Source organism: Podarcis liolepis, assembly GCF_965112155.1.
Source record: "Podarcis liolepis genome assembly, chromosome: 5".
Taxonomy (NCBI): domain Eukaryota; kingdom Metazoa; phylum Chordata; class Lepidosauria; order Squamata; family Lacertidae; genus Podarcis; species Podarcis liolepis.
In genome coordinates, this window is record NC_139556.1 from 42,966,258 (window position 1) to 42,981,917 (window position 15,660).

The 15,660-nt window shown below is 43.6% G+C and overlaps 1 protein-coding gene across 2 annotated transcripts in view; it reads right to left on the minus strand.

The window, feature by feature from the left end:
* Positions 1 to 226: 226 nt before the first annotated feature.
* Positions 227 to 15,660, minus strand: part of DPYSL4 (dihydropyrimidinase like 4) — a 31,020-nt gene continuing 15,586 nt past the window's right edge. For both annotated transcript variants that reach the window (XM_083505966.1, XM_083505967.1), the window contains exons 7-14: positions 15,526 to 15,594; positions 14,473 to 14,593; positions 13,534 to 13,690; positions 11,706 to 11,847; positions 10,172 to 10,342; positions 9,376 to 9,555; positions 5,530 to 5,701; positions 227 to 2,231 (exon numbers count right to left, since the gene is read on the minus strand). In XM_083505966.1, the coding sequence (XP_083362092.1) occupies positions 2,140 to 2,231; positions 5,530 to 5,701; positions 9,376 to 9,555; positions 10,172 to 10,342; positions 11,706 to 11,847; positions 13,534 to 13,690; positions 14,473 to 14,593; positions 15,526 to 15,594 (1,104 nt within the window). In that variant the 3' untranslated portion in view covers positions 227 to 2,139. The remainder of the gene's footprint in view (positions 2,232 to 5,529; positions 5,702 to 9,375; positions 9,556 to 10,171; positions 10,343 to 11,705; positions 11,848 to 13,533; positions 13,691 to 14,472; positions 14,594 to 15,525; positions 15,595 to 15,660) is intronic.

A 15,660-nucleotide genomic window follows, 5' to 3' on the forward strand; every position in this document is an offset into this window, starting at 1 on the left:
GGAAACCTGATTTTTCTTTACCTCATTGTCACAAATTAAAACATTTCAGAGGAAAACCCCAAAGCAGTACCAAATATAAATAAAAGAGACCAGTAATCGAGGACCCATCAAACTGGTCCACCCCTAATTTCAACGGGTGTTGAGTCATACTAATTATGCAGAAGTTACCTTAATTCCAATCAATATGAAGATGAAGAGAGGTCAGAATCATTCACCTGGCTTATCATTTAGCTGATTTCGAAGAAACTTTATTGAATGTAAATAACAAAACTGAACAAAAACAAGTCGTTTTGTGTAAACGAGTCACAAGCATAGTTTTATGGAATGATATGGAATATAGAAGATCACTTTCGCTGTACATAGCTTTAAATATAATAAACCTGTTATAAGTTTTATAAAAAGTTCACGGTGTGCTGCTGACCTCCAGATACACCTATTTTCTGGTTTAGAAGGTCTACACTTGGTACTTGGAAAAAAAACCTGTATAAATAATTTGTTTTTTAAAAATCCAAGACTAACAAAAGACTAAAAACACACTGGCACTTACACAATTGTGTCCAGGTTCCAGATATTCAGCTATCTTATTATTATTATTTCAAAGTCTAGATGCATGTTTTATACCAGTTCTAAAGTGACACTATGACACCTAATTTCATGAACAATCAGACCACACTTGTATTTCTTATATCCATGCTGCCACAACGATACTGAGTGACAATGGTTCCTAAAATTATGTTCAAGGATCTACCAATGAGATCTTATAGACATTTTCAATCAATGTCAGTCATAAGCCATTTGTGGCTCGATCTATGGTTACTGGTGAAATTGCAGCTATAAAATTTAGAGCAGTGGTTTCCATATGGCAATCTACCAGATGAAGGAGTCCTATGGGTCAGGAAGATGTTGGCAGTGAGTTTGAGGCTCACAAGGGCCCATGTAGACATAACACCTACCTATGGTTTGTTGCCTTAATTCTGGTTAAGATCCCACAGTGAACCTGTGACTCAGTGAGCTAAGGGGAAGTATAGAGAGAGATCAGTGAAACCTGCTTGTCTACCTTGCAAGCAGAGGTGTTGTAAAGATGGGAAGATGCTCTCAACCATGGTTTGTTTGACATGGGAATGATCACACAACTGTGGCTGATTCAAACCAAAGTTAAAAAAAACCCATGTCAAATTTTGCTTTTACTTCCTAGTTTGTGGCCAGTCCTTAACCTATGGCTTAACACTTAAGCATGGTCAAATCAAATCCAAGTTAAGCATTATGTCTGCACAGGGGCAAGGTAGGGGAGTATTCCATGTTGTCAGTATAAAAGAAAAAGGAAAGGAAATATAGGAATAAGCTGCTTGTGTTAAAATAGCACAAGGATTCCTTCCCAGTAAAAACTATTTTTGTAGAAAGAGCAGAGATTATTGATAGAAAGCCTCAAAATTGAAATAAGTATTCAGGTATGCCTTGGTTGTAACTTAGCACACAGCTAGCAGTTCAGCTGAACAGAATTTAAAAGTACTTCACTAGAAGGTCACATGTTTACATGCATGTCTCTGGAGATTTGCTGAAAATTGGAGGATATATTTAAAACAGTTGACAAAATCTATACACTGGGGAGGGGTGCACTCATTTTCCACTGAAAGAAGAAATGGTGGGGAATTTTATCCTGAGTAAGAAGGCAAATCGTTTTCATATTCCTGGGATGTGCACTCCCATCCAAGCCCTTTAATTTGGCAGTGTTAAATATCCACATGGTCACTTTTAAAAAGGTTCTTCTTAAGGATCACAGACTCAGTGATCACTGTTTGTAATGCAAGAGGTGCTTGGGGAGTGTAGGCAAGGCAGAGTCTTTTAACGATACAGTAATTTTAAAGGAATGTTAAACGCACTTCTACAAACTATCTGCCCCAGCGGGGGGAAAAGAGGGCAAGTGCCACTGATTTCAGTAGGCTATGATTCAAGCAATGGGACTTAAAAGTGTTTCTGACAGTGCACTCCTGCACACATCGACTCCAAAGTAACTCTCATCAAGTTCAATGGGGCTTACACTCAAGTAAATGGGGGTAGGATTGCAGCCTGAATGTGCCTGATCATGCCCAGTCAGATCTAATCACAGTTATGTCTGCATATGGATCAAATTTTGAATCATTATGACAGAGATGTAATATTGGAGCGTCCACCCGGGGGAGCAATAATTTTCTGTGCAGTACGTCTTGCAACATGGTCATCGGCTTGAGATCCTAAAAGAAAAATGGCACACAATGGAATGCTTACAAATAAGTAAATCAAGAAATGCGTTCATTAATACAACACCGCCTTATTATGAGCATCACATGATTGTTAAGAGAGTATCTCTACGGAGATTTGTTCATGCTGACACAGGAAATGGAATGTGTACATGTAAATCAAGTATAATATATTAATTACAGTGGTACCTCGGGTTACATACGCTTCAGGTTACAAACTTCACTAACCCAGAAATAGTACCTCAGGTTAAGAATTTTGCTTCAGGATGAGAACAGAAACCGTGCTCCAGCGGTGCAGCGGCAGCAGGAGGTCCCATTAGCTAAAGTGGTGCTTCAGGTTAAGAACAGTTTCAGGTTAAGAACGGACCTCCGGAATGAATTAAGTACTTAACCGGAGGTACCACTGTATATTATATTAATTATATTATAAATTATACAGTCATACCTCGGGATAAATACGCTTCAGGTTGAGCGCTTTTGGGTTGTGCTCCGTGGCGACCCAGAAGTAACGGAGCACGTTACTTCCGGGTTTCGCCGTTCGCGCATGCGCAGACGGTCAAAATGATGTCATGCGCATGCGCAGAAGCAGCGAAACATGACCCGTGCAGACACACTGTCACGTCTTATGTTCTGTTCAGGATGCGAATGGGGCTCCGGAACGGATCCTGTTCGCATCCTGAGGTACCACTGTATTATGTTTTATTTTATTTTACATTTATTACCGCACAATCATTTATCATGAAAAGTAGCATGGAGAATTTTGCCATGTATCCTTGGAATCATGCCCTTTGAAAACTGAACCATAATATGCTAACTCCTAAAGATAGGAAATCTTATACTCCTTTATAAGAACATAAGGAAATGAAGGGGGCAGACGCTAAGCACTTCTAAAGACACGTTAATTTCAGCGGATGAGATTTATGTTTGCGCTTCAGTTCCCCCATTGAAATTAATAAGGTCTGAAAGTACTTAACTGTCTGGACCATGTCCAAAGGTATTTTCGAACAGCTCTTAATAGCTAAGCATTTAGGATTAAAAGAAGATTAAACACTTCTAGAGTTTCACACTTGGATCGAGTTAAAATAAAATGTGATCCAAAATAATTACAGCATGCTGGAATGAATAATGACATCATTGATCAAAGGAAATATATTATTACTGTTTATGACTTACGAAGCACCCAAAATGTTCTAAGCAGCATACAGAGGTTAAAAGGTAAGACACTTTCTAAAATCTAGGCAGTGATAGAGATTGCCACTGAAGGTCCTCTTTTGTCCAAATCACAGGCTTTTAATCTTCAGGATGAACAAGTGCTACTTAAGCCAGAGGGCAGGGAACCTCAAGTCTAGGAGCCAAATGCAGCCCCCATCCTCCCCACTTGGCCCTTAGGAATCTCCCCAGACCACATTCTCTACTAACCCTTCTTTGCTCTCTCCTTGAGTACTTTTGCCTGCCGATAATGTATCCCTGACAATGCCTCTCATTTTCCCGGAGGATAGAGAGGGATGGTTAAGTGTGTGGAGAAACAAGCTATTGTACAAAATTAAAATTTACATTCATTACTCCACCCTCTTCTGCCTCCAGCCCTGCCCCATCTGACTCTGGTGTGTTGACCCCAGAGGATGTGGGCCTGGGCTGAAGAAACTTCCTCACCCCACATATCCAGCTGCTTCCATATCACAAATGTACATTCATGAACCCCTTCCTTGTCCCAAGCCCAAGAGTGCTGGGTGATCTCCCAGTGTGGAACATGCAATGGGCAGCCCCACCCTGCTCCCTGCCTCTCTCTTAGTGCTAAGTGATGCCCTTCTGGAGGAGAAACTGACTTCTCATACCCTTCTCATGGTTGTCATACAACCATGGGGATGGAGTGCTGCTCCATTTGTACCACCCCTTGAGCGCCAAGGGTAGTACATTCCGAGGAAGCTAGTAAGCAAGCCCAATTGGAAAGGGGGCTTAACCAGGGGTCGTTTAACCAGCCCATGGACCCCCACTGCCCACTCGGGGACCCCCACTGCCTGCTTAGTCGGCTCCCGTGTGCTGCATTAAACTGGCACGGAGCAGAGCGGGGACCACCTTCTGCGATGCTGGCTGGCTTCCAATTGGCTGCAGGAAGCTCCTGCAGCCAATGGGAAGCTACGCATGCCTCCTCTGGCCCACCGCGGCGTCTGCTGGACCATGAACCGACCCAAGCCACAAAAGCTTTGCCGACCCCTGTCTTAAACATTCTCCAAGCAGGCATGAAGCTCCCATTCAATGAATGCTATTTTTGGCAACAGCAGCACAGCACCTGAGTCAATGAGGTGCAAAGGAAAACTGTTGAACAAGGTAAAGGTAAAAGTAAAGGGACCCCTGACCATTAGGTCCAGTCGTGGCCGACTCTGGGGTTGCGGCGCTCATCTCGCTTTATTGGCCGAGGGAGCCAGCATACAGCTTCCGGGTCATGTGGCCAGCATGACTAAGCCGCTTCTGGCGAACGCCGTTTACCTTTCCGCCGGAGCGGTACCTATTTATCTACTTGCACTTTGATGTGCTTTCGAACTGCTAGGTTGGCAGGAGCAGGGACTGAGCAACGGAAGCTCACCCCGTCGCAGGGATTCGAACTGCCAACCTTCTGATCGGCAAGTCCTAGGCTCAGTGGTTTAATCCACAGCGCCACCCGTGTCCCGTTGAACAAGGCACTCGCCTTCAAAAATTGAATTTTGCAAAGTGAGGAACGATCCACAAACTGGAGTGTCAAGTACAAGGGCCCAACAACCTGGCAGGAGCCACAGGATGCAAGTCCATACCCAAGTGACAGTACTAGGCCACAGACTGACCATGCAACCCACTGATGTGACTGGACCTTGATGCATGCCCACCAAAAGGCACTGCTAGGCCCCCACTGCAGTACAGAGAATGCAGATGAGCTTGCAGCAGATAAAGTGCTTGTGCACCATTGCAGGTGCCCTTAGTCTTGGGTACCAAAGCGTGAGATTAATAAAAACAGCAACAGGCCACCTTAAAAGGCCACATAGCCATGCCAAATGAAGCGTTTAAGATGCAGTCACATCAGTTCAGTCACTAATTCAAATCTTATTTCATGCCTAGCATGTAGCAACAGCAGAAAACACAACCCCTAAATTCTAGTACAGATACCACTACTATAAATCTGGCATGGGCTTCAGGTTGTGACCCAGATCTTGGTTAATGTTTCAACAAAATGGGAGCTTCCCTTTAAGTCAGCATTCTCTTTATCCAGGTGAATTTGCTGTTTATTTTGTACCACCCCCTTTAAAAAAAATCAACTTACCAGACAGGCTGAAGCCTGATTGATGTAGGTTACGGATGGGAGGAACCTGTATTTTGCCTGAACAGGTAGCTATTCTTGAGGTAGGAGTTGGGGCCACAGCTTTAGCAGTTACAATGACATCGTGAACTGGTCCGTCATAAAGCCCACGAGGAACACCATGAATTTCTGCAAGCTATAAAAAAGTAAGAGGGAGAATCACAGTTGACTGAATGTTTGCTGGTTTTCCTTGGGGTATATTCATGACCAAATGTTTGATGGTTGTCACTAAAACAATGTTAGTGGTATTATTATTTTCTCCTGACCAGGTGTTCTCAGTACAGCTGTCTCCCCCTTTCTCCTTGTAATGGGACAGAACTCAACGGAGCAAGACAAAACATTATTACAAGAAGTTAGCTAGAGCTACTCTTCCTCTGAGGAGTATCATTCAAACATGCTAGAAGTTAGCTAGAAGTCAGTAATGGTTTGGCCTTGGGCATAGGCACAGAAATGCTGTCACAAGAGACCTTTTAAAGAGGAAATGTTTTGCATTTTGAAGAAGCATTTCTGCTTCGTTGTTTACATTGCAGATGGTTATATACCCAGACTGACACAAACATAGACATATTTTATAGTGCTGCCGATGATAATGCACAGTTAAGCTATAAAATTTGTCACAAGAAGTGGCAAGGGCTGCGGACTTTGCTTTAAAAGGAGGTTAGACACATTCAAGGAGGCTCTCCATAGCTACGAGTCATGATGGCAATATGCTGCCAGTTGCTGGGGAACAACTACGAAGGGGTCATTGTACTCGTGTCCCAGTTTTGGGCTTCCCACAGGCATCTTGAACAACAGGATGCCGGACTAGATTATCCAGCAGGGCTCTTCTGATACTCTTCCGTTCTGTGTTAATGCTTGCTTTCCAGGAAGTTATTGTTAGACAGGAGGGCAAGGAGGGGAATGTAGACAATCGGAATAAGCGCCTTGAGTATCAAAGGCAACTGCCCAAATGAATTACCATCACGAGCAATCACTGACTGCCCTATTTGGAGCCCAATTACGGGTGAGTTTGCAAACCTCCAGCTCAGCCTAAATGGAAGTGTATGTTTTGTTGAGAACTTCATTCCTGGGATAATTAAAAATGACAGAGGGCGCTGCATCTTTCGCGTACAACGCAAACACAGTTTGATTGGTAGCCTACAGGACTTGTAAGTGTTTCCGTCTAGAATCTGACAGAGTTATGAGTGGTTCTTCCTCCCCCCCCCGACCCCATTTCACTCCTTCCAAATGCGTGTAAAAAGTAAGAAAAGCGTTGACGAGGCAGGTAAAGCCAGGACTCAATATATAGCTCCCTATGGATAAAAAAATGGTAGCTACTTTCCAGGCAACCCAGCAAGTAAGTAGGTAACGTGCATAAATCTTAGCATTTATTTACTGAAGGTTAAGGGTATCATCCAAGGCCCTGAAGCAACTTCTTTCCATGTGTGCACTCCATACACTGAAGGTTCGTGCCACCAAACAACCTGCTCTCTTGCAGGCAACCTTCCCACAGACACAGAGGTAGGTGTGTGCTGGAAGATTGTGAGCACCCAACTGTGCATGTAAAGGGAGCTAAGGACCAGGTGGGGCATTGCTACTCACTCATGCAGGCCACTAAAAGGTCTTCTCCAAGGCAGCATTGCACACAGAAGAAGTTGCATTCAAATGCTCCTTAAAGGTAAAGGTAAAGGACCCCTGACCCCTGACAGTTAAGTCCAGTCACAGATGAGGCCGAGGGAGCTGCCGTTTGTCCACAGACAGTTTTTCCGGGTCATGTGGCCAGCATGTCTAAGCCGCTTCTGGCGCAATGAAACACCGAAACCAGAGCAGCGCATGGAAACGCCGTTTACCTTCCTGCCGGAGTGGTACCCATTTATCTCCTTACCGTATGCCCTGTACATGCAACTATTTGCTATAACGTCAGCTGCGTTAACCCTGACAATAAGTAACGTTTAAATGAATCATAGAATGTAGAGTTTGAAGGGACCACAAGGGTCAACTAGTCCATGCAGAAGTCCTGGTCAATATTGGATGGGGGGGGGGGGCAAGTTGCAATATCCAAACTGGGCCTGAGATGACCTGTGTGCTCCATTCATAAAACTGCAGCTCCTAACAGCGAATTCAGGGGTTTAGCTGCCCATGAGGCTGCAGCCAAAATGAGGTCACTGAAAAACAGGAAGGAGGTATCAGTATGCTCAGGGAACCCCAGATTTGCCACAGAACAAACTTTTTTTAAATAAAGCCCTCCTGGGGGGCAAAGTTTCTCCACAAAATAGCACAATGAGGACTAATCCTGCTCAGTAGCCACAGCTTATAGAGTGAAAATAGATTAAAAGAGCAGAGGCTGGAGAAGCAGAATGTTCTGCTTAAGGGGGGAAATGGTTGCCAGGACTAATCCTGCACCACAGCACTGTTTTTTAGGAGGGAGGATACCCTGCAACATTCTGTTGGAGGCCACACTTGTTCATGCTTATTATGATGCTTGAAATTTCAGTAGTAATGCAACTACTGACATTGTATGCTTAATATAATTCCTGACCACATGGCCCTCATGCTGCGGACAGAGTGAAAGAGTCCTACAAAGAGTGGTAGCAGGCAACTTGGTTAGTTGCCCTTAAAGGCATTCCTGGGCCACAGTCCCATTCTGCAGGAGTACGTTCTGTCCACCTCTGTCCATAAGAAGTACCATTTGACAAACCATGATTGGTCACCGCAGGAATGAGCCTTGTGCCAGCAAACTCCCTCATCTACTGATGCATTTCACTTCAGCTACTGAATGCTGCCATTACGTCTAAATGGGCAAACTATGGTTTGCACTTTCCTTTCCAACCAGGATTGCAAACCATAGTTTGAAGGTAGTTTGCAAAACTGGTTTAGAGGACAAAATGGCCCAAACTGAACCACGAGCTATGGTTTCTACAAAAGAGAAAGTAAGCAACTGAGCGTCTGAGGGCAGGAGAGGAGAAAGGACTCCTGGCTCCTGTCCCATGCTGGGTGCAAAGGGAGAGGAGGAAGTGTGCAAGAACACAGCTTGGTGAGGATCAACAGGTAGGAAACATTTGTGGAGGGTACCACAAGGTTTACCTAGTTCTCATCTATGCTACCTCAAGGGATAATGATTCTTAGAATTTTGAAGGATTAGACTCCTGAAAGGAAGTGGAAGAGGATGAGAACTTGCTACAAGATACAATCATTCTACAGTGATTTTTTTTTTTAAGTATAGTTATTTCTCATGGAACTGAGGATTCATTGACTGTCATGAAGTTCCTACTTGAGGATGCAGATTATCCTAGATCAGTCTGTACATATCTAGGGCAGTTTATGACCCATTGGCTGAACACTGACTGAACTTTTTTTGACATGCCCAGCCTCCGGCCAAATGTCTGCCTAGCTGTGCCAATTCTGTCTCTGAGATTTATCAGTTGTCTTAACTATTCAAAACCCTCTTATATATGAGATTCCAGGTCACAGCTGCAATCCACTTATGGCCCTGCAAGTCCAGCATGAGGGTGAAAGCAGCAATAAGGTGAGAGGGAATCATTTAGGAAATCCAACTCTCATACCTAGTTTTCACTTTCAGCCATCAGCTAAGCTTAACACCCAATACGAAAACCATCAAAATCCGCTACTAAATATGCCAGTTTTCATTCTCAAGCCTTAACAGCTACATTCCAGAAAGACCTGCTTAAATATTGCACAGTAGATCTGATCATACTGAACAGCTCTTTCCAGACCCTGTGATCAGCAGTTTTTGCAACTGCATCCAAGAGACAAGGAAGCATTTCATCAGCAGTGGAAAGGAAGGAGTTTCATGTACAGAAATGTTCTCACCCTGTTTCTTGCTTTTATCCTTTTGTAAACAAAATCAGGGAATGTCTTTCGAGGGATGAAACGGCCGATGCCCTGGGTGACAAAGAGGTTCCCATCTTCCAGCACAACCTTCCCTTGGCTTATCACCACCGTAGGGACACCGTGACATTCTGTTCCTTCGAATATGTTGTACTCTACATTCTGGCAAAACCAACAAGAGATTCTTGATCAGCTTCAAGATAAATTATATCAAAAGGTAAGTGTCAGAGGGTCACCATGGTAGGTTGGATGCGGAATGTTCATAAATGCTAACTGAAAATGTGCACACAAACAGGAAGTGGTACCCACGGCCTGGTCAATATGCATAATCTCCAGGTGGCTTTGAATGATCATGCACAGCTTCCAAGGCATACATAGGGCACTTACTGAAACTTACATGCAAGCAAACACAAATAGGATCTGGCTGCATAGCACATTACTAACTCTACTGAAATTTGTGAAATTTAATGTTCAATCTTTGATGGATCTAAGGTTGTCAGCTGACTAGGGAAAAAATGCTCTACCTCACCTGCTTGCAAGCGTTAATAATAGTTTGAACTGCAGCATTTTGTAAGTGACACTTTTCATCACTTGGGAGATAAACATGAGCACCTGCTAATGCCTGCAGATCAAACCACAGTTAAAGGCAAAGCTGGAAAACAAGCTGGCAACCTTAGCTGGATTACATTTTATCACAGCTAATTATTAGATCAACGTTATAAATGATGAAACTTCTAATGTGCTGAAGAAAAGTAAAAGCAGCAAGTTCTTCTTTTACCAAGTTGTGAGTTTTTGCAGAGATGATCTTTGTAGCTTTTGGGTTCCAAATCACCAAGTCAGCATCGGAACCCAGAGCAACCCGTCCCTTCCTGGGGTAGAAGTTGAAAATCTTTGCTGGATTTGTACTGGTCACTGCTACAAATTCATTTTCGTCCATCTTCCCCGTTGCCTGGAAATGGGGGGATAGAGGGAAAGAAGGGAGAGAGGGATTTCAGAAAGAGAGATCTGAAAACCAGAGACCACTGGAGTGTGGAAAGCATGCTCATTTGACAAGTATTGAATTCAGGCAAACAGTCTCTGGCCTTAATCTGTCATCTCATCCCAGATCTATCCCCCTTGCTGAGCTCCTTTGTAATTCATACTGCAGCTTGTATGAGAAGAAGAAAAAAACTACTTATCTTTGAAGTACTGAAGATACTGGGAACAAGTGAAAAAGGAGGGCTGCCTACTGTCATGTCCTGCTTGTAAGCATCTCAGAAAAATCCAACTGGCCAATGATGGAAAAAGGATGCTAAACCAGGTGGATCGAGGTGGTTCAATCCAACACAGCTATTCTTACTGTGACATAGACAGTAGGGATGGTACATGCCTATTGATGGCATTAGGAGGTGACTGCTCATAAAACTCAGCACTGAACTCTGTCCCAGAGGTGGAGAAGCTGCAGACCTCCAGAAGCTGTTTCGCATCAGACCTACTTGGCATAGTCAATGGTCAGGGATGAAGAGTGTTGTAGTCCAACAATATCTGGAAGGCCACAGGTCCCTCTAGTCCAGCGGTTCTCAACCTGTGAGTCCCCAGATGTTGATGGATTACAACTCCCATCACCCCTGAGCTCTGGCCTTGCTAGCTAGGGGTGATGGGAGTTGTAGTCCAACAACACCTGGGGACTCACAGGTTGAGAAAGGCTTCTCTAGTCCATATCACTTAAAATGATAGATTCTTACATTACGATAGCAAAGCAATGGCCACTTATTTAGGGATGGACAAATATTTCCATTTCATTTCTCTCATGTTTCTCATTGTTTTCAATCTTAAATTCCACAATTCTGCACAATTCCGCATCTGTTTGTTTGTTTGTTAAAGTCCCCGTGAAGATTTATCAGCATTGAAGTGTGAATTTCTCATTGTATATTTATTTCATTTTATAACTTTTATATATTGCTTGATTGTAAAGAACAAACACTCAAAGCAATTTATATGCATTTTTGCCTAACGTGCACATTTTTGGAAAGCAATGCTCCCTAATATAGTGCATTTTCTTGGTTATTTTCACTAAGATGTGCATTTCTATGCACACTTTGGAGTATGCATGTTTGTACACATTACTCAGCTGAAGAACTGCATTGCAAAGCTCAGAGAAGTGTGAATTTTGAAGGGCAGCTGGGTTTTTGTTTGTGTTTCTGTAGTGCAAATTAGGTACACTGCAAACTGCTGGTTTAGCCAATACAATGCAGTGAGATATCTAACACTTTCAAGCCATGTCAGCATCCTTTGCTTTTCAGAGCACACTGGATTCTGCTGAACTGACTCACCACACACTTTTCCCAGATGACCGACATTCGTTCTTCAATGCCATTTGTTCCTTCTGGGATGAGGGTGAAGTTATCCTTTCCGACGGCCTTCTGCGCTGTGGTGAAGGTGCAGTGAGCACTGCCGACCACTTGAAGATCCCCACTAATTAAAACAAATGGCAAGCAAAGAGTGAAATGGAGGGGGGGGGTGCTCTTTGCTGGTTGCATAAGCCAGTTTATCCAATATTTTCCTACCGAGTCTGAAAATCTGGGGTGATTTTGATTTGTTGTAAGTTGAAAAGAAACAGCTAACAAAACTTTAAAGAATTTGTGGATTTTCAAAATCATTCCTTAGAGGTTACAACAGAGGTGAATAGAGGCAGTAGAGGAAATAAGACTGTCAACTTTATATTCATAATCAACCTTGACTCTGCCATATTTTTTACTGTACTGACTTCAACAGTACAAAGTGACAAGATGAATGTCACAGTGACTTAAATTATAAACAAAAAATGGAGGGGGGGGGAGAAGCTGTGTTTTGGCCTCTATGCGGAGAGGGGAGATACCAATCTATTCAGTGACTCCTAACCTCAGCCACGTTGCAAAAGGTAGAAAAAGTTGCCAGGAATGCAGGGCTAGCAGCCATGGTATGGGGGGAAAGAAACGTATAAAGCCACACTGCTTTTTTTAAATAAACAGTATGAGTAGTACATTTATATTTCACTTTTCTTATGAAGAGCTCAAGTGGCTCCCCCTCCCCATTTAATCCTCACAACCAGTGGCGTAGCATGGGTTGTCAGCACCCGGGGCAAGGCAAGTAATTTGTGCCCCCTAACCCGTGGATTTGCGCCCCCTAACCCTAACCCCCAGATGTTGCGCCCGGTGCGGCCGGCCCCCCCTTCACCCCCACGCTACGCCACTGCTCACAACAACCCTGTAAGGTAGGGTAGCTTCAAGGGCAGTGACTGGCCCAGTGTTATCCAGGGAGCTTCATGGGTGATTGGGGGCACGAACCCTGGCCTCCCAGGTCCCACTCAAAGGCTCCAGTTTATTCCATTTTCACCACTTTCCCCTAACTGTTAATTTCCACTTGAGTTATATATGACACAAAAGCCACTTCTGGAACCATAGTGGGATATTGCGCCAGTTTAGTGCTCATTCCCAGGTTATTTGCTTCCAGAAAAAAATCCATCTGCAAATGATATGGAAATGAGAGGAACACATTCTCTGTCAGGGATGAACCAGAGGGCTCAAGTTCCCCAGAGGGAGGGGGGCCTGGGAGCAGAAGATGTGGACGAGGTGCCCGAGGGGGAGGGAGGCAACGAGAAGAGGGCAGTTGGAATAAGCCCAGAAAGGGCTGGGGAGATAGAAAGTTCACCGGGAACGCAGGGGTTAAGCTCAGGCTCAGAATCAGGGGGGAAATTTATGATTGCCCCTCGAGAAGGCCTGTGGTAAAGAGAAGGGCGGAACTATGGGGCGGGAGACTTCACCATTTTATGAGCTGTTGGAGGGGCAAAAGCAGGCCTCAGCAGAGATCTGAACTGAGTGACTCTGATGGATGAATGATGTGCTAATGACCCATTGTAAATACTGTAAATAAAGACTATAAAAACTTCAAGAGGCTCGTGGCATCTGTGGTGAGGAGAGACGTCTGACATTCTCCACCATGGTTGCAATCCAGATGGAGAAAGGAATATTGGCATAGTGGGAAACCAGGTCCAAATAAGGAGGTTTCTGGACTCTTATCCCAGGAGAGCCGCTAGCTCTTCTCATGCTAACCATCACATTTGAGCTGCAGTCTGTTATTTGGTGTTTCCAGAGAAAGGTCATTCTGTCCTTGAGGACTTACCATGCTAAGAGGGAAGTGAGATGATCAGGCGTTGTAGGATCTGGGCTAATGGGAGGAGATGTCACAAAGGCAGCAGCCTTGGCCCAGTTCTTGCTCCAATAATGAGAGCCATCTGTAGCAAGACTGGCTGTAATTGGCTCTCCATACACAACTGTGCCTGAACAAACAATCAACAGTCACCACCACTGCAGTATGCATATTGCTGCCATCAAAAGCAGCTGCCCCACATCTCCCCCCCAGCAGGAACATGCTATGGTACAAAAATGTGTGATATGCACACCCCTTTGGAAGCAGAAAAATGTATATGAAACAAACAAGCATGCTGTATCTGCATATATATTCAAATGTTAGAAATTTGGCTTCCCTGGTCTTAACTTGAGAATCCCTTGAGATGAGACTGGTGTTTAGATATGCGCATGTGTGTGTGTGTGTGTGTGTGTGTGTGTGTGTATACACAGCTCCCAATCGAAAATATGGGGGCAAAATGTTGAAAAAAAATCTTGTGCTAGTAAATTCCAGTGTCTGTGGTTGAATGACATGTATACAGTTTAGATACTGTGAAAGAGAACAGAGTACTGGGGACAAACCTGTCTCAAGAGCGATTTTCAAGACAAGACCGTGCAAAAGACCTTTCACAGAAGATGACATTTCTTAACCTTAAGGCTTCTGAATGCAACCAAAGATTTTCTGACAGCAGGACAGGACGTTGTCTGCAACACTTTCAGAGGTTTGTCACCTCCAAGGATACTCAAACGACATGAAAGAATGTCAAGTTTATGCCTGAAAGATATTCTGAAGTGGTCCTTGCTTGATCTCCTGGAGAAAAATGTCTGCTATGTACCATCATTTTAAATGTCTGGGCATTTAAATTTCCCTGTTCAAACACAGCTGACTTGACAGGAAGTCCTCATCAGTATGGAAGCGTGAAACAGGACTTACCTTTTCTCTTGGCTTGAGCGATGACATCTGCAGCCCCCTTGCTCATGACTTTTGTGACATATAAGGGGCAATTGGCTTGTTTCGCTATTGTAATGGCACGGAACACGGCCTCCGTTTCAACCTTTGGAAGCATGAACACAGTCAGATACTTACTTCACAATGTCTGCTTCATCTGAAGTAGCTTGCCTAGAGCTTAAACAACAGCTAGGGCTGCTAGGATTCTGTTATGATGGATTGTTCTACTTGTTCTTCATAAGTCTACCCCACTCACAACTGCACTTACAGGGAAACTGCAGTTACAGGGAAATGTGGGGAAGTTAGCATTATGTCTCCTCTGATATTGACTGATTTCAAATACATGAATAATTCAGTCAGACAATAATTATTACTGGAAGAGACTCAAATGTGGTTTTTAAAATAAATAAATACATAAATGAAAGAGTATGCATGTTTATTCAGAAGCAACTCCTGGTGGGTTGAAGGGGGTTTACTGCCTAACAAACAACCTAAGAGTGCCATCCAGAACAATAAAACTCAGCAGAAGTGGTGTTGTTTATATAATGACACACAGACCATCCTTTTAGTCTCATTACAGATTGCAAAAGCACCAAGTGTCAAAATCTATAAGCTACACCAGGATCGTCGTCATGGTGTCCTCCAGATGTTGTGGAGTATCATCCCTTATAACTAAGTCTGCGACCATTAAGTTGTGCTAGCTGAGACTGATAGGAATTGTAGTCCAACAACATCTGGAGCAGAACCTATAATCCACCCCTGAAAGATACATTTTCATTAATCTTATCTGTGTTGATGCTAATTTCACTGCAGCAAAACACTTATTGGATTTTATTCAAAAATGGTGTAGCTAGCTCTACAATCATGTCTTGCATGTGACATTCAGTGCTTAAGCGTGGGCATCCCTCTCTTATCAAAAGGGGACTTTGGAAGGCTTTGTGAAGTCTGAACGTGGCTCGGCAAAAGAGATTTCACGTGTGAATTTAACCCTCAATGGAATTACCCCCAGTAATTCTATGGGGACCTACTTAATATTACCTCTTCTGGATGACTGAGAACGTGACCCTCTGGACCAGTAATCCCCAGCTCCAAAAGTCTTTTTTGTTCCTAAATAAATGAAGAAATATGGGAGAATCAATAAATGAAAGGTGCAAAAATCTAATTTGAAACTTT